The 19,491-nt window shown below is 25.4% G+C and overlaps 3 protein-coding genes across 4 annotated transcripts; 1 reads left to right on the forward strand and 2 right to left on the reverse strand.

Moving 5' to 3' along the window:
• The first annotated feature begins 1,145 nt into the window (after positions 1–1,145).
• On the forward strand, positions 1,146–4,131 carry LOC122512904. The gene is made up of 5 exons (XM_043629045.1): positions 1,146–1,374; positions 1,934–2,022; positions 2,119–2,323; positions 3,144–3,285; positions 3,606–4,131. The coding sequence occupies exons 2-5, from the start codon at positions 1,934–1,936 to the stop codon at positions 4,022–4,024; spliced, it is 855 nt and encodes a 284-aa protein (XP_043484980.1). The 5' UTR covers positions 1,146–1,374; the 3' UTR covers positions 4,025–4,131.
• Positions 4,132–4,609: 478 nt separating this feature from the next.
• Positions 4,610–9,463, reverse strand: LOC122512888 (transmembrane protein 8B). 2 transcript variants are annotated; one of them, XM_043629031.1, is made up of 7 exons: positions 9,034–9,463; positions 7,538–7,762; positions 6,927–7,204; positions 6,577–6,802; positions 6,120–6,517; positions 5,740–6,028; positions 4,610–5,633 (listed from the first exon to the last, which is right to left on the reverse strand). In XM_043629031.1, the coding sequence occupies exons 2-7, from the start codon at positions 7,711–7,713 to the stop codon at positions 4,910–4,912; spliced, it is 2,091 nt and encodes a 696-aa protein (XP_043484966.1). In that variant the 5' UTR covers positions 7,714–7,762; positions 9,034–9,463; the 3' UTR covers positions 4,610–4,909. The 2 variants fall into 2 exon arrangements, with proteins under 2 accessions (XP_043484966.1, XP_043484958.1); XM_043629023.1 differs by having other exon boundaries at positions 8,963–9,463.
• Positions 9,464–9,851: 388 nt separating this feature from the next.
• Positions 9,852–19,244, reverse strand: LOC122512884 (protein O-mannosyl-transferase 2). Its single transcript, XM_043629009.1, has 14 exons — positions 18,967–19,244; positions 18,776–18,859; positions 18,607–18,691; positions 18,417–18,521; positions 18,177–18,285; positions 17,149–17,417; positions 16,848–16,954; positions 16,489–16,681; positions 14,406–14,609; positions 13,911–14,062; positions 13,744–13,832; positions 13,419–13,567; positions 12,929–13,338; positions 9,852–10,160 (listed from the first exon to the last, which is right to left on the reverse strand). The coding sequence occupies exons 1-14, from the start codon at positions 19,035–19,037 to the stop codon at positions 10,055–10,057; spliced, it is 2,133 nt and encodes a 710-aa protein (XP_043484944.1). The 5' UTR covers positions 19,038–19,244; the 3' UTR covers positions 9,852–10,054.
• Between the last annotated feature and the right edge of the window lie 247 nt (positions 19,245–19,491).

Below are 19,491 nucleotides of genomic sequence, written 5' to 3' on the forward strand. Positions count from 1 at the left end.
ATTTATTTAAGGTTTTAAAACATTAATTTAAATTATTAAAGTTTAAAAATATAAAAGTCTTTTAAATTTATTTAAGTTTTTAAAACATTAAAATTTTAATTTATGTAAGTTTTAAAATATAAAAATGTTAATTGAAAATAAATTAAAACTATGAATAATTAATGGAAGACTAACTCTGCTGGGACTCAAAAAAATATAAAAAATATAAAATTCCGGGAAAATTAAAAAAAATTTATTTTTCTAGATTTATAAAATATTAAAATCTTAATGTTTAAAAATAAAAATAATAAAAATGTTATTAATTTTCTAATTAGGTAAATTAATTAATTCAAACTATGATATTAAAATTTGAATTTTATAAGATATTTAAATTTCTTAAAATACTAAAACTTTCATTTATTATTAAAATTTAAATATTGTTTCAGTTCATAAAAATTTAAATATCGGAATTTTAATTTTCATCATTTTTATTAGTTATAAATTACAAGATATAGTTAAAAATTATTTTGAAATCAAAAATACGACACTAGAAATAAAAAATAAAAATTGGCTGGCAAGAAAATTTGACGCCACTATTGTCTTAAAATTTTTGAAAAATAAAATAATTACGATCATAATTTTTTTTTTTATTTTGTTTACCTCGGAGTGTGACTCGATAATTAAAGAAATTAGAAAACAAAAGTGATAACATTCGTAAAAGAAGAAATCATCGATGCGTAATTTTTTTCATTTTTTGGTCGCTTACAAAAGAAACTAAATATTTGGATAATTTTCATGCAGTATACGCAACGTCAAATTATTTTCTTGAGACACTTATAAATATAAAAATGCATTCTTTTTTTCGGAAGAATAAAAATATTATTAAAAAAATAATAATAATAATAAAATAAGACAAAGGCAAAATTAGAAATTGAGCGAGAGTTTGTAAAAGTAAGTAATAGCTGTTGCAAAAGAGGAATTATTTCAGCTTGGAGACAAAAAATTCCTCGTGAGTGTGTGTCTTTCTTTCTCTCTCACTCTTTCACTTTTGTCTCTTCATTTACTTATTATTTTCTGAAAGAATTGTCTCTCTTTTTTTTTAATATTTCCCCCTTTGGCGGGAGAAGAAGTTACGCATTGTGGACATCCTCTCTTTGAAATCTGACAATGAAAGAGAAACCGGAGGGACAATTATTTCCCCTATGTCCAATTGTTTCGGATAATGACCAAAAGCTTCGTGCATTACTATAAATTTCTGGAATTTTTTCTAAATCTCTCAGTCGTTGAAAAGAAAAGTGTTCTTCAAGAAGATTTTCAAATTTATATATTTTCACACATAAGAAAAAAAAGAGAAGAAGAAGACTTCGTATATTCTTTGGGAATTAAAAACACAAGGTTTTTATTATTTTTGTTTATAAAAATATTAAACTTTCTATTTCTATTTGTTTATAAAATTTAAATTTTTCTGTTTACCAAATTTTGAATCTTGTTTATGAAATTTTAATTTTTGTTTATGAAATTTTGTTTTTTGTTTAAAAAAATTCAAATTTATCAATTTATTTTATTAATGTATCCACTTAAACAAAATTTGTAAATTGAAATAAATAAATTGTAAACTTATTTTTTACACATTTTACAATTTACATTTATAGTATAGAATTTTTGTTTATAATTTATAGTATTATTAATATTATTATCATTATTATTTTATAAATTTATTAATTTTATCTTCTTCATTATTTTTAGAAATAAAGTGTATAATATTTTACTGTTTAAAATTTCTAATATTATGTGTTTCGAATTTCACAAATTATTCATATTTTTATGTTATTAATTTTTTATACTTTTCTCGTGTTCATATTTTTATATTAATATTTTTTTCAACTTTTTTTGGGTAATAACCCTTTTTTTAAAAAGTATATTTTTATATTACAAAAAAAAATTTTCATTACAGATGGTTCGAGTCAACTTCAAAATTTTCGCTGCGATAGTTATATTAAATTTTGGAATTGTTCTTTGCATTCCGAAATTTGAACTCAATGGGTAATGCATAAAATTAAAAAAGATTTCTTTTTAAAATTTTTTATAATTTTTTTTTAATAAAATTTTTATTTATCAGATTTTTACTTTTATTATTAGATTTATTCCAAGTTCAGTGGACTATTTAACAAAAGGTTCTCCAAAGTCTCGAGATCAATTGGCACTTCCTTCGCAAAGATCGAGTGAACTTTCGAGTGAAGCCAAAGATTCAACCACAAAACTAACACCCTCGCAGGCAAATGAAATTTCTGATCGGAATCAGGAGCCGCGATTTGGTTTCACTAATCTTGGAGGCACCGGAACCGTAAGTACAAAATTTTTCCTTTTTAATGGAGAAGACGCAATTTTTTTAAATTGTAAATAACTTAATTTTATGCTGTTTAAATATTAAAACCCTTTCGTGGCCCCGAGAAACCCAGCGATTGGATTTTGTTGAAACTTATATTACTCAGGGGTTTTTGGGGTCACTGATTACGAATCTAAAGTCAGATTTTCAAAATTCAAAATGGCGGATCCAATATGGCGGCCATTTTTTCAAAATTGCTCAAATTTACATAAAAATTGATACTCAGGGGTTATCGGGGTCACTGATTACGAATCTTAAGTCAGATTTAAAAAATTCAAAATTGAAACCCCGAAAACCCCTGAATAACAAGTTTCAAGTGATTTGAAATGTCCACCATTTTGAATTTTTAAAATCTGACTTTAGATTCGTAATCAGTGACCTCGAAAACCCCTGAGTAAGAAGTTTTAATCGAATTTAAGGAAATCCTGAAAATTAGGTTTCGCTATTATTCTTATAAATATTTTACCTATTGTTTATAATAATTATAATCGTACTACGTAATTCATTATTTTTTTTAATTGTAGCAGCGATGACCATTCGGAATAGAAAGAAATTTACCCCAAATTAATTGGTTGACTTTTATAAGAATAACATAAACTTTTCAAAGTGGGACACGTAAGTGTCCCAGAGACACGAAAGAGTTTTAAGAAAAAAAAAGTAATTTTGAAAGAATTAATTTTTATTCCTTTTAACAAATAATAAAACACTCGAATTGTAGAATTGATAGAATGTTAAGGAAACAAGTAATTTTTAAATATAAAACTTGAAAATTTCACAGGGTTACGGTGTTGGCTCGTATGCACCAGCGAAAATCGACTTAGGGGGACTTTTGCTGGGAGCTGTTATTGGAATTGGAACCGTTCTTGTAATTCCAAAATTATTGTACATCGTTTCAGGAAGCTATGGAACTTACGCAAGAAGTAAGTTAAAGTACTTATTTTCAAATATTCTGCCAGTTCAAAAAAACTTATGATCTTTTGGACCCACTTCGGATTGTCCAGACCCGCGGTGTTTTTTCTGCCCTGAAAACTAATTTCTTAGAAAATAATTTCAAAAGCCAAAGCCTAGGATCACTTCTTCGATTAGGTTCATCCAGAATTTTGTTAGTTTTTCCTATCACACTCTCACTTGTAAAATTACAAGTTTATGACTATTCAAATGCACCACCTGATAAACAATTCCAATTAAAGTTTAAATAATGATTAAAAACTAATTTTTCTAATTCCCCCCATAATTATAGGCGACGACGGAGGTGTAATGCAAATGATGACAAAATTAGACGACGCACTCGCCCGCCATGGAATTGACACGACTTCCTGTATGCAGAGAATGGTTTGCTCCTATTCAAAACGTGCAGCTGTTGCTGTTCGTGAGGCTGCAATTGAAACAAACGACACCCAGGAGGAAGTTTCTTCATTGGATCGAATGGTCGATGGACTGTCGACAAATCAAATTTTAAGAACAGCACTTCAGGGAACCGCCATTCAGGAAGCCGTTGATTCGGGTCGATCAGGTGAAAATTGTTCTCGCGCCTATCCGCAATGTGGCTTCTCACTGGAAACAATTTTCTCCCTCGCTTCTCACGTTATGTCCGCCATGACATCCGCTGATGCTTCGACGGCAAAAACCAAAGCCTCCACAACGTCTGACGTTCACTGATAATTTCCATTATGTATTTTATATTTAAGTATATTTGTAAAGATTCATCCATTTTATAAACATAAATATTAAATATTAAATATACATGTGGTTAAATATGGTTGAAATTTACATAAAAGTTTAGTACCGTCCATATCCAGTATGTAAGGTTTGTCAAAAATAAATTTTGTAGAATGGGAAGGGTTCGCACTTGATCGAAGATTTAAAGTCTTCGATCAAGTGAGAACAGTTGAATTTTTCTAAAAGTGTTGAATTTGTGTAATAAGGGGTTGTTTTTAAGACAGGTTCCTTTTTGACTTGTAACTGCTGTAAATTCTTGAAATACAACTAAAGCATACTTTTAAGGAACGAAATTAAAGTTTTTATTTTCTAGATTACCCTAATTGATGATAAAAATTAATAAAGAGTGGAATTGATGGAAAAGGTAAAGGAATATAGTGGTTAGAGGTATAAATGAAGGATTAAGTGACGGAAGAAAAGAGGTACTGGCTGCAAGAATAGGGGTCAAAGTTAATATTAGACAGATGAAAGCGATGAGTATTGATGCGAATGGGATTCCTAGGTTATAGTTGCAAAGACAATAAATTCTTTGTTAATATATATTTCAACATCGATATATTCCATCGCTATTATAACAAAGTATCCTTCTTTTTTTTGACGAAAATAAACGAATTCTTTCCGATATTTTTTATACACAACTCTCTCCCATTATTTTCTGTACATATCTACAATTTTCTGTACAATTAGAAACTCTGTAACACACCATATGTGCGCTAAGGAACGCATTAATAATACATTACACACTAAATACTCAACATTATCACAAATATTGTACTTTTCATTATCATCAAAAATTTTACATCTTTCACTCAAACGTTCCCTTCTCTATTGCATATACTTTCTCTTTGGCAGTAATAGCATTACACCAACAGCGACACACACATGCCAAAAGCTATGAACAATAAAATAATTCTTACGCGTCTGTAAAAATGCATAACAAACAAGTCCTAAAATAACTAACAAAAGACCAATTCCCAAATGAATGGTACCATAAGGTCGTGCTGGATATTTAAATGTATTTTTTCTACGACATCTTCGAATCCAAGTGATGATGACTAGTGTACAACCGGTAATGGCCGGTAATAGAAAAACCCAAAGAGCAGTGCGATCAAGTTCTGCGCAAATTGCAAGAACAATTGCGCCGGACATTTGACAGAAATTAGTCAATCTAGGACCGAGCGAGGCCATTGCAATTAATGTTACCCAAATTGAAAGGAGGGCATTGAAGAAATCACAAAATTGCAAAACACTTAGACGCATTAAACAAAAAGTGTAAAGGTTCTCGCCAGCTTCGCAGGCATGATAGAAACTGGAGAAGATTAATACTCCCGTGTAGACTACGGCTTCGGTGTAATATTTTCGACGTATTGCGATATATATTGAGCCTAGAAACGCTAGATTACTTAAGGTTAGAGTTAGGACCCGTAATAGGATTCCATTGTTGTCCAGGACGTAGGTGTCGTCGTCACAATCGTAACCACGATAGCCGGCGAAGCAGTGACACGCGGAGAAGACAAATCCGCCACTCATGTATTGTACACATCTCCCTCTGAAAAATAATTATTTATTTAAATTGTATTTTCCCTGGAGAACTCAGGAAATGGACTCAAGACAATGTTAAACGGATTTAGTTACTTATAAAGAAAGGGACAAACCTTTCATTACACGATCCTTCGACACAGGACGATGATGAAATACTGCTCTCAATACGCAAATCAATTTCTCGAATACAATCGCATTCATCGCACCCAATTTGGGTGCAATTTTTGGCACAAAGACAATTCTCATCAGACTTAAATGCTTTTACTGTCAAGTACCAAATTCCTGGCTCAGGATAAGGCACGTGAATAAAGGATGGACTAGTTTCATTTCCAACGATATCTGGAGGTGTTGTTCTTTCCTCTCGCACACAACTCCCAATCGAAGTGATGTCCGAGTAAAAACCTAGATGTAACAGAAAGAGAAAATTTCTCCAATTAAATAGCGAAAAATTCCATAATCTTAAATATTAATTCTCTGCTAATAGTAAAATTACCTAGAGAAACGCAGCCAATGAGCAAAATATTCTTCTTCTTTTTCGATTCACTGTCAGCGACTTTAAGGCCTACTGTCAAAGTGCCGCCGATATCGTAAATCGGATCGACGTTAAATTTAAAGATCGACAATACTCCTGTTGTGAGATTGAGAGGTGAGGCCTTATTGTTTTCGTTCAAATGTTCATAGTCGAAGAGGAAAAAATCCGGTAATGATTTCCTCACCAATTTAACGTAACTTATATTTTGCAACTTTGACACATCCTCTGATAAGCTCAGGGTAATGTTTGTCAGATTTCCTCTAAAGAGGCGAAATGTCGTATAGTGGAGATTCTTATCGTATGCACGGAATTGCAGACTAGTCACAGAATTATTGGTAACGACACTTGCCAACTGTTTCCTGTCAATGATCATTTAAAGGGTGAATGAAAATGAAAAGAAAGGGGAGAAGGAACCTACCTGGCAGTTACTTGAGCTATAAGTAGGCAATCCGTTCCACAAGTTGAGGAGAAGTTAAGAAGCATTTTTTCCGATTCGTGAAAAATGGGAAACTGAATGATTGCCGTGTCATTTTTCTTTGTAAGTTGAATGGAAATATCTGTTTCATCGTTGGACATTAATGTTACATCGGGAACTTCGATGGATAAATCGGCATCGAGGGTCGTATCACAGACGACACCGATTCCTGGAGGAATATCCAAAAGAAGTATTTGCATAGTAGTTGTTGATTAAACGGAGTAATTTTTAATATCCAAAAGAAGTATTTACATATAGTAGTTGTTGATTAAACGGAGTAATTTTTTACTTACCGGCTTGAGTGATTTTTCCATTGTCCGGGTCGGACCAGGATCGAAAAGCAATTGCGTACCAGTCTCCAGGTGGAGGAGCATCAATTCTGGTGAGATGCTCATCGCCATTGCTGATAATTTTCAAACTATAATGACGACGTCTGTCTTTTAAAACTTTTACTTTAATTTTTGCACCGTCTGGCTGAACGAAAGGAATTGTGCCATATTTCAAAAATACGGAGACATCACGTGGTGTACAACTTCCGACTCCACTAAGTTTTTCCTCCTTTGCCACGAATCTAGATTTAGAAAAGAAATATATTTTTTAATTAATTGGGTGTCTGCGAACATTCCTGATAGAGCCGATGGGTATCTTAATTTCTGAATAATGTTATGCACGTCATCAAATAATTGTTATTAACATATTAATTCTAAAATTTTAATATCTTTAAAAAGTGGTTCTCTATACATCAGCCTAATATTCTAAGGGATTATCCTTTACATTCAGGACAACATCTTATAGGGCAGATTTCTCAGTAGAAACAGGTCAACATTCTACAGTAGATGGTTAATTAGTTTCTAGATATAAAACATAAAAAATTAAAAATACAAATCCTTAGGGAAAGTCTTACTTAAAACTTGCCGATGCGGAATTTTCCGGTACAACAAAATGAAGGATTGAGATGTGTCGATATGCATTGAAATCAAGGAGAATATTTGATGGTCTTTGAGCGATTTTTGTTGTTTTTCCGCAATAGCCCGAATGAATTAAGCCCCATATTAATAGTACTATCTCTCCTTTCTGCATATTATTGCTTCCAATTGGAGCCACATAACAGGCTCTTTAGTCCCTCGATCTGCAAACAGAACAAAAAAGATCTTAATTTTCCATTTTTAGAAATTATATTAGATGTACTGACATCAAATTCCATTTAGTTATTATTGATCCTACTAACACATCAAAAACCAACTCTTTTTTTATATTCAGAAAAATTAAGAAGAGATCTTCCGATTAAAATCGGAGTGGACTCCAATAAGAAGACTTTCATCGTAGAGGTCCTCAAGGACGCTGAAGTCATTAGTTAGGTGCTTTTTAATATTTTAGGTCAAAAAAATTGTTACGAACACTTTAAATAAATAGAAAAATATTCCAAAAATCCCGAAGGTGTGTAATTTATTTGTTCCATTTTTAAAACATTATTTTAAAAAAGAATCCTTTAAGAAAAGGTGATCCTACGTTGGGAGGCCTAACATAGCGATATGTTAGGCATAAAGTAGGACTCCCCCTTAATAATTTAAGTTAATCATAATTTCCACAACACTTGAAAATAATATGTAGGTCAACAAGACGAGTACAAAGTAGAAATAAAAATATAAAAATCAATCAATTTGAAAATTTACTGATCAGTATACTTGTGTTCAACTTTTTTGTTAAAATAAACCCTTTTTAGAAATAAAAACATTTTAGTGTGGACTAGAACTTTTGAATTACTATTAAAGTCACACAATGTTTTTTGATGTAATCTTTTAATTTTTTAATTTTATAATCTTACGAATAAAGCAAAGAACATATAGATAAAAGTACATATAGTAGAAAAATAAGGGACCATTAAAAAAAAGGAAACAAAGATCTATTAATTAGTTATCATCTTTAATATTCAAACCTTTGGAAAAAAATTTATAATAAAATTATTAACTACTTTCTTATTGTTATATTTATAAATAAAATAATAAAAAAAATTAATAAATCCACGAAAATTCTCTTTGCGAAGCGATTAAAAAAGATATTGGAAAAAATTTTTAAATCTTGGTTTTATTTGTAAAATTGTAAATGAAAACGAAACGGAATAAATAAATTTTTGTGAATAATAGAATTGACGGAAATACTATAATTACAACAATTAAATATATCCTGTTATTTATAACATATAGACATAAACGTTATTGTAAAAAAACAAGAAACAGGAAATAATTATACTAACGATTAGAAAAGAAATATATTCTTATAATTGGTAAGTATGTAGGTATATAAAAGTAAATCGTGAAAATCTACTTACAATTTCAAAGTCATGAGTTCAGTGTCAGTGGGAGACTGGTGAATATATGGGAAAAAATATAGTCTACGTACCACGTGTCTGTCAGTGGAATAGCCAACAACTGATATTTTATTGATCGTCTAACTCCTCTTTTCATTCAATGTCATGTTGGTGGCGGCTCTGCGGATAAGATAACAAAAATTATATACTACGACGATAATTGTTGTTATATTGATAGTTTGTAGAAAAAAGAAATTTCTTCACCGCCACAATTTTTTTCAAACACATTTTTCTTATCTTCTTTATAACGTTCGACAAACTTTGTCGGCTTGGAAACTGACGACGTGCATCTCTCTCGCCGTTCTTACTTTGCGCCAACCGGATATTTCAATCTCGACGAAATAGTCGAGTTCATTGTGCTTGTTCGTATTCAATTTATTTATTGCGTCCGCATTCATCTCGCAGAATGATTTTACTATAGTGATTCCTTGTGAAGCAGGTCACTTATTTAGTGTAAATAATAAATTATGTTGAGTCTCAGAAAGATTTATTTATATTTCAATAAAAGAAAATATAACTTTTATTCTAAATTTGATTTTATTACTCTTATAACAAAAATAATTTCATAAAAATATCATCTTTTCCTTAAAACTACAACATTATACATCACTGGTCAAGAATTCTTCAATATTTTGTACAACACTTTTTTCGACATTCATTTAAAAAAAAAATATTAAAAGTACAAAAAAATAATCTCAAAATAGATAATACTTTCACAAAATACGAAAGATATTAAAAAGTATCTGTAGTATAAAATCTAAGGTACTTTAAAAAAAATTGCCTTTAAAATATTGCAACACTAAGTATTTAAAATACTAAAAATATGAAATATTAATATTTCATAAAATATGAAACGTCGTAGAAATGTATAAAAAATAGTTTGGATAAAAATATAAAATTATGTAGAAAATGTGTAACAAATTGCAATAAAAATTTTTTTTCTAAATTCATTTTAAAAATACCTTCTTTTTAGAAAAAGTACGTTCTTAAGTGTAAAATAATCATCAATTTGAGTAATATACTCATCAGACTGTTGTTTCTTAATAATATAAATTAAAATTCCCAGGTATCCATCCATCGCAAGAAATGCATTGAACTTTTCGAATCTCCCGATGATGGTCCCTCCATTCCGTAAGCTAGCGGCGAGAATAAATAGAAACTGAAATTTTAAAATTGATTTTTATAAAAAATTTACATAAAACTGTAAATAAATTTTTTTAAATTCAATTTTCAATGTACATATTAAAATTAAAAGCAGGACTCGAACTAGGTCCGTAAATTCCATAAAAGTCCGTAACTTTGCTTCAAGTCCGTAAAAGTCCGTTTTTTTTTTTAAATGCCCCTAAAGTCCGTAATTTAATTGAAAAAAGAATGAAAAGTTCGTAAATTGTACGATATAATTTGGATAATTTTAGAGAAAATACCAATGATTGCAGAAATTCAATTATTTTCAAAAATAATAAAATTCTTCGCAGAAATTCAATTATTTTCAACAATTTTAATAAAATTTATGGCAAAATTTCAATTATTTTCAAAAGTAATAAAATTCTTCTCTGAAATCCAATTATTTTCCAAAATTTTTAGCAAAATTTCAACTACATTCAAAAATTTTCCTTAATTCAATAATTTTGAATACCTATACCATTTTATATAAAATTTTCCAAAAGAATTCAATTATTATCCAATTATTTTAATAAAATTTCTCATAAGAATTCAATTGTTTCTTAAAAATTTTAATAAAATTCAACACAAGAATTCAATTTTTTTTCATAAATAGCGGTAATATAATCTTTTTAGGAATTAAATTATTTAAAAAACAATTTTAATATAATTTTTCTCAACAAAATTCAATTATTTTTAAAAATTTTTGATAAAATTCATGACAAGAATTTAATTATTTAAAATAAAATTTAAATTTTGATAAAATTAGGTGTTTACAAGAATTTAATTATTTTTTTTAACTTCAAGTAAATTTAAATCGAAACAATAAATTCAATTATTTTCATAAATATCAAAATTCTTAGGAAGAATTAAATTATTTTTATAAATAAAATTTAATTTTTTTAAAATATTTTAATAAACTTTTTCAAAACAAATGAATTATTTTTTAAAAAATTTAACAAAATTCATCACAAAAATTCAATTTTTTTGCATAAATAATAAAATCTTTTCAGCAATTAATTATTGTCCAAAAACCTTTAATAATAATATTTATTTTTCGAAAGAATTGAATTATTTCTGAATATTTTAATAAAATTCCTTAAATGAATAAATAATAAAATAATAAAATAATTTATTATTTTAAAAAATTGTAATAAAATTCTGAGAAAAATTAGAAATTTCATAAAATTTTCCAAAAGAATTCAGTGATTTAAAAAAAAAATTAATAAAATTCTAATTAATATTATTATTATTATTATTATATATAAATATTATTATTATATATTATTTTATTATTTATTTATTTATTTATTTTTTTTTTTTATTTTTTATTTTTTTTTTTATTTTTTTATTTTTTTTTTTTTTTTTTTTATTATTTTATTATTATTATATATATTATTATTATTATTATTATTATTATTATTATTATTATTATTATTATTATTATTATTATTATTATTATTTCTAATTAATTCTATTCTTATTCTTTTTTTTATTTTTCTTATTCTTTTCTTTTTACAAAGTTTTAATTACTTTTAAAAAATAATAAAAATTTCACAGGAATTTCAATACTTACAATTTTTTTTTTATAAATTTCTTCGCAATAATTGAATTATTTTCATAAATAATAAAATTTTTACGGAGATTCAATTATTTTTGTAAAATTATTTTTATAGGAATTCAATTTTTGTCATAAATAATAAAACTTATTGCAGAATTTCAATTATTTTTAATACCAATTTTAATCAAATTCCTCGAAAAATGTAATTATTTTAAAAAATTTTTATTAAAATTCGTTGAAAGAATTTAATTATTACAAAATTTGTTGATAAAATTCTTTGTGCGAATTCAATTTTGAGAAACATGCGCAATTATTCAAAAAATTGTTATTTTTGTATTTAAATAATTGAATTCTAGTAGATATTTCTCATAAACATTGATTTAAAAATAATGGATTCCAGTTAAAATTTTAGATTATAATTTAATATTAAAAGCATTAGAGCGTAAATTTTTAGAAATAATGAATTTTGAAAAGGTTTCAGTTTAAAATCTTTGAAAATTTGAATTTTTCATATTTTTAACTAAAAATTATGTGGAATTAATATTTTTTTTGAGAAACTTTAATTGCGGATTTTTTTTTTTTTTGAAATTATTTAAAGTTTTTATTTTCTAATATATATATATTTAATTGGAAAATTTACAAATAATTAAAATTTTCTTAAAGTTGAATTGTAAACAAATGAATTTCAAAATTCTTAAAGAACTTTTTCAAAAATTATTAAAAATAATGGATTTATAGAAAATGTTTAGTTAAAAATACGGAAAAAAATTCAATTTTGTAAAAGTTACAAATTATTGCAGAAATTTAATTATTTTCAAGAGTGTAATTCTTTGCAAAAATTAAATATTGTTCAAATGTAATAAAATTTTTCTTAGAAATTCAATTATTTTTACAAATAATAAAACTCATCGCAGAATTTCAATTATTCTATTTATTTTTAATACTATTTTAATCGAATTTCTAGAAAAATAGAATTTATTTTAAAAAATTTTTTTTAAAATTCGTTGATAGAATTCAATTATTTGAAAATTTGTTGATAACCATTCTTTTTATGGGAGTTGAATTTTAAGAAACATTTAATTATTCCATAAATTATTTATTTGCATTTTATTTGTATTTAAATAATTGAATTCTAGTAGAATTTTCTAATAAAAATTGATTAAAAAATTAATTTCAATTAAAAGTTTAGATAATAATTCTCTCACCTGTAGGAGACAGTTGACAAGAAAGTAGCGGCAAGTACGTGATAAATAGTTTTACCAAATCGATTTGGTAGATAAATTAAAATACTTTCGGCAATATGATCGAGAGTGACGGCCGTGAGCATGGAATTAAAAATTAAAGCCGGAAAATAATGATGAAAATATAAAATTCTTGTCATTGTCCAAAATGGCGCATAATGAAGGAACCATCCAATGAAAAGCCATACGCCAGCGTTCATTATTTTTTCACGTTGCTTTAACGATGCAACAGTTTCTTTAAGGCCTCGTTTCTCCCTCACTGCTGCATCAATATAGAGAATAATGAATATTACCAAAAACACCAAATTTCCCCACCAAATCAATGGATTACCCAGCAGGTAAATTCGTTGCTCATTGCCCGAAAAAAATTGACCCTAAAAAGAAAAAAATAATTGAAGAATACCTGAAAAATTGTATTTTTTGTATTTTGAATTTTATGTATTTTTTTTCTTACCCTATAATTAATCGGCCAGTGCCATGGTTTAGAAGAAATTTCTCCCTCTTTTACTTTCAGGTCCGAATTTCCTTGTAACATCACAGCGTGAGATTCTAAAAATCTTTTGAAAAATCCAGGAGCATATAATTGAAAACTCACATTTGGTACTGAAATAAAGAGGGGGGAAAAATTTAATAAAAATCAAATTCATAAAAATTCTACTCTGAAAATATTTCTGCCATAAGGAAAACAATTTTTAAATAGAAAATATAAAGATTATAAAATTTTTTTTAGATAATAACACTTATTCTCTTTTTATTTCTTCAAGAATAAATATACTTACATTTTGAAAAATTATTATCCTCAATATTCCAGAGGGCATTTTTGTCCCTCATATTAGGATTGCAGGATACTTCTTGTTGACTAAAAGCCCTAAAAATAGAAAATAAAATTTTGTATAGAAAAAAAAATTTTTTTTTTAAATTTCTTTTCAATTATTGAAAAATTTACCATTTTGGTAAAGTTTTACCACTGCACGTCAAGGCACAATTTTGCAAATAATGAACAAATTTCAATTTACTTGTCACCGTTTCGACAATGTCTCCATCTTTTCCGTTAATTATTAATACTTTCCACACGTCGTTTGCGTCTCCTACTCCATTCTGCAAAAGTAAATTGAATACTTGTTTTAGAAAATAACAACAAAAAGCTATTTTGCAACAAAAATTAATTGAATTTATTAAAATTAATTAAAATTAATTAAAATTAATTAAATTAATTAAAATTAATTAAATTAATTAAAATTAATTAAATTAATTAAAATTAATTAAATTAATTAAAATTAATTAAATTAATTAAAATTAATTAAATTAATTAAAATTAATTAAATTAATTAAGAATTTACATTTTAAATTTTAAATTAAAAGTAATAGATTATAAAAAGAATTTTTAAAAATGGAAAAAAAATTTTTTCAATTTGAAAATAAAATTTTTTAAAATACAAACCTCTCCGTAGCCGGTGACTTGATAGTGTTTTTTTGAAACCGGAGCGATTTCTGCATGCGCGTGTAAATTGCGTTTCGTAACAACATGCTCAAGTCGAATTAAATCGCCGTGTTTTACTAAAACTGGCACTTCCGCAGTCTCGTCCGTGTCAAATTTCTTCACCAACCATAAATTATTGTCGTCCTTGTGGGAATAAGTAGTAATCTGAAAAAAAATTCTTTTCAAGATTTCACTTATTTTCAATACAATTTTAATTAATTTCTTCGAAAATTTCAATTTATTTCTAAAAACCTTGTAAAAATTTTCCGCGAAAATTCAATTATTTTTAAAAATAATTGAATTTTTCACAGGAGTTCAATTATTTAAAAAACTTTTAATAAAATCCAATTTGAGAAAATTAAATTATTTTTAAACATTTTTTTATCTAAATTCTTCGAAAGAATTCAATAATATCAATATAAATATAAATTTTTTCCACAGGAATTCAATTATATTAAATATACAATTTTAATTAAATTCTTCTCAAAAATTAAATTAATTTTTAAAATTTTACAAAACTTCAATTATTTTTTTAAATTTTACAAAAATTCAATTATTTTTTTAAATTTTACAAAAATTCAATTATTTTTTTTTATTTTACAAAAATTCAATTATTTGCAAAAATAATAAATTTTTCAAAAATTCAATTACCTACATATTTAAAAAAGTTTTAATAAAAGTTTTAATAAAATTCTATTCAAGAATTCAATTTTTTTCATAAATAATTAAATGTTGAATGTACTGAAAATCATTGAATTCTTGTAAAGTATTAATAAAAAAATTTGAATATAATTGAATTCATTTTAAGAATTTTATCAACATTTTTTCAAATAATTGAATTCTTTCGAGAAAATGCATTTAAAATTGTATTAAAAAAAATTTAATTCTTAGACAGATTTTTATTTAAATTCTTTAAAATACTGAAGTTTTTTTAAAAATAATTTTTACTGAAAATTTTAAAAATAATTGAATTTCAATAATAATAATAATAATAATAATAATTTCAATAATCGTGTTTATAATTAATTGTAGTTAACAATTTCCCTATTAAATTATATTAATATTATTCATAGAAAATTAAATTCTTATAAACAATTTTATTAGAGTTTTTGTAAATAATTACATTTTTTTTAAAGAATTTCATTAAACTTGTCAAATATAATGTAATTTTTTAAAGTAATTTTAAATGAAAATTTTGAAAATAATTGAAATTTACAAAGAATTTTGATTAAAAACTTTTGAGATTTAATTATAATTATATTGAAAATAATAATTGAATTTATAAGAAGAATTTTATTTTTTAGAAAAATAATTGAATTCTTGTCAAGAATTTTACAATTTATAAAAATAATTGAATTGTTTCGAGGAATTGTTGAAAATAATTGAATTTTTATTAAAACTCTTGAAAATAATTGGATTTAAATAATATTTTTAAAAATAATTGTATTCTTTCGAGAAATTTTATTAAAATTGTATTGAAAATAATTGAATTTCTCCGAAACATTTTATTATTTATGAAAATAATTGAATTTCTTTGTAGAATTTTATTATTTATCAAAATATTTTAATTCTTGCAAAGAATTTTGAAATTTATGAAAATAATTAAATTCTTGCAAAGGATTTTACAATTCATAAAAATAATTGAATTGTTGAGAAGGATTTTATCTGAATTTTTTAAAGAACTTGAATTCTTTAATGGAATTTTATTAAAAATTTTGAAAATAATGATTTTTTAAAAATAATATTTATCAAAATTCTTGAAAATAATCGAATTTAATTAATATTTTTATAAATAATTGTATTCTTTCGAGAAATTTTATTAAAATTCTTGCGACAAATTTTATTACAAATTTTTGAGTAATTATAAACAAGAATATTTAATATTATGTACTTAATAAGTGAATTCTTTAAATTTTAAATCTGTAATCATTCAAAAATTGATTTTTATTCTTGAAAATATAAAATTTTGTAATTTAAAAATTTTGAAGAATAATTTTTAGTTTGTTTAGTAATTTATTTGTGTTTGAATAAAGATGTAAAAAACCTGTTGTTGTCGTGCGCCAACTCCTTCTGGATAAATGTGCCAATGTGAATGCAAATAACCGCCACCGGTTCTGTGATTTTTTAAAGTTATTGTCGCACCGTAAGCCAATTGTCGTGGCATCGTTGCATTATGAAGAGAATTTCCCTTAAGCAACGATTGAAATTCCGAACTGTAAAATCCATCTCCACTGCCACTGAAATAATTTGTTTTTTCTTATTATCAAAATGCGGAAAAAAATTTAGATAATAATAGAAATAATAGTAAAAATAAAAAAAATAATAATGATGATAAAAAAAATATTTTTAATAATAATAATAATAATTTTAATAATAATTGAACGAATATAAAAATAATTTTACCTTCTGTTGAGAATAGTCAAATGTATGTAAAAGAAACTAATATAAAGTAAAATTGGCAGAATAATTAAACAAATGCACCTCGCCAATAAATGCTTCCCAACGTTCGACTGAAAAGGGAAAAGAAAATTTTTCATTTTAAAATAATGAGGAACAAAATTTATCCCATAAAAGAGAAAAGCCAATGAAATTAAATTCAATTACTTGAAAGAAATGAAATTACAATTAATTATAATTTGTTAAAATATTATTAATAATTAAATTAAATTAGAAACCAAATTTAGTAAAAGGACAATAGACTTACAATTGGTTCCTTTAAGTTTCCAAGTTCACGCCAAAGTTCAAAGGCAGTGTAAAGTCCAACTAAAAGCACAACGAATAATCCAACAAATTTTACACTTATTGTGCAAGCCAGAGAAATTCCGGTAAATATCATCCAACCCCACCAGGTAAATGTAAATGGACGATCCTGATAGAAACTGACGCGAGACATTCCCCACGTTGCACACATCATAAAACATAGGAGAATTGGATCAAGTAGAATATATTGATTTAGCGTTAATAGTCCAATGTCTGAAATTCGGAAAAATTAACATTTCAGTGAATTGAAGAATTTAAAAAAATTAAATTGAATGAAATTGAAAAATTTGAAAAATAAATAGATTTATTTAAAATAAATATTAAATCGTAATTATTCTTTCATAGGAATTAAGATTTTCAAAAATTTTTAAATTCAAACCTTTTTGAAATTCAACAACTTATAAGAATATTTTTTTATATTATAAGAATATTGTTACGGTAACTTCTATGTACACAATTATTTTCATCATTTCAATTCAATTATTATTTACCAGAATTTTTAATTAAAATTCTTCTTGAATCAATTATTATTTTTAATAATTTTTTCGTCAAAGTTCTTTTCGAATTTTCAAATCTATTTGTTTACAATTTTTCAATTTTATCAGAAATTTTGATTATTTTGAAATTCTCCAATTAAATAAATATATATTAGAAAATAATATTCATTATTCATTAAACAATTTATTGGTAGTAATTTTTAAAGAATTAAGTTCTTTAAAAAGAAATTATTGGCCGAAATAGAAAAAATTAAAGTTCCTGACTTTTCCCTGAATTCCCTGACGATCTATGGGAACCCTGGTCTTTTTCATATGGAAACTTGTACTTTCTTTAAATGGAAATAAGTTTTTTATGTATGCGAGATATGATGTTTAACTCTTTTTGTATCCAACGATTCGTGAGAAATAAATAAATAAATACGATTCGTGAGAATAAAAATTCTAAATCTCACAGCAGAATATCGTAATATCTCACCGAATAAAATAAGAAGACCGGATATGGTCGCAGCTCTTAGGGAATTCGTTAAATCCCAAACAGTGAGAAAAGCAAGTGGAACAATCGTCGCTCCCAGGAATGTGCAAAACTGAAAAAGAAAAAAACAATTCTTTACTGATTAAAATTTTTGAAATTCAATCAAACAATTTTTCTAATATAAATATAATTCTATTTTTATATCTAGAATTAAAATTAAATAGTTTAGTTAATTTTTCTTACCACACGCATTCCTACATAGTTAACATTCTCATATTTATCACCAGGCTTCTCAAATGGAAACTTCCCGTCATATCCGGTTAAATAACCAGAAAGTGCTATTAACATCTTTTAAGAGAAAAAAAATAAGTAGTAATAAAATAAACAAATAAATAGATATTTTTAAAAAAAGAAAAAAAATTGAATTAATTACCTTTCCAAGTGGAGGATGAACATCAAAGAAAAATGTTCTATTAATGTACCAACTTCCCATTTTTCCAAAATGCGTTTCATCCCAACTGAAAATTGAAAAAATTAATTACAAATTACAATAAATACAATTTATAATTTTTTATTTAAAAAAAAAACAATAAAATACTCACCACACGTGATGTGGTTCAGTGACCTTATAAAATCTGGTACCGGCAGTTAAAATAACAATAATACTAAAAATGAGCCACCATTGTCTGAAAAGTTATTGTTTTGTTTATTAAAAAAAGAATTTGAAAAAAAAGATTAAAAAAATGAAATTTTCTTCTTAAAAAAGTAAATATAAAAAAATTAATTTGCTTACAAATCTGTCGTTTCTTTTTCATTCTCTTTTTCTGATACAATTTCTTCTTTTTTGTCATTTTTAACTGTCATATTACTGAAAATAGACTTCTTATATTTATAAACAATAAACCTTCTTTGCAAACTTATTTTCAAACAGTTAATTTTTTTTTCTATATAGAAACTATCATTTTTGAAGAAGCGGAAAATTAAAATTAATGAATAAATACTTTAGAAAACTTAATAAAATGGATAAAATGTTAACGTCAAACATAACTGTAAATTAAATTCCTCACAAGATCTGTTGAAATTTAAGAAAACTAACCTGACCTATACAAATACATAACCTCTAAATTTTACCGCAAGAAAAAAATTCCGGTTAAAAATTCTCAAAATTCTAAAATTAATAAATTTCTCTCAAATTCTTTAATTTTTGTATTTTTTGTATAATTTTCTAGAAAATTTTATTTTTAATATTTAGTCTTTGATTTTGAGTTAAATTGGAATTGTCGGGATTTTCGAAATTTGAAAAAATTAAAATGATGAC

This window comes from Leptopilina heterotoma, unplaced genomic scaffold, assembly GCF_015476425.1.
Source record: "Leptopilina heterotoma isolate Lh14 unplaced genomic scaffold, ASM1547642v1 Lhet_1, whole genome shotgun sequence".
Taxonomy (NCBI): Eukaryota; Metazoa; Arthropoda; class Insecta; order Hymenoptera; family Figitidae; genus Leptopilina; species Leptopilina heterotoma.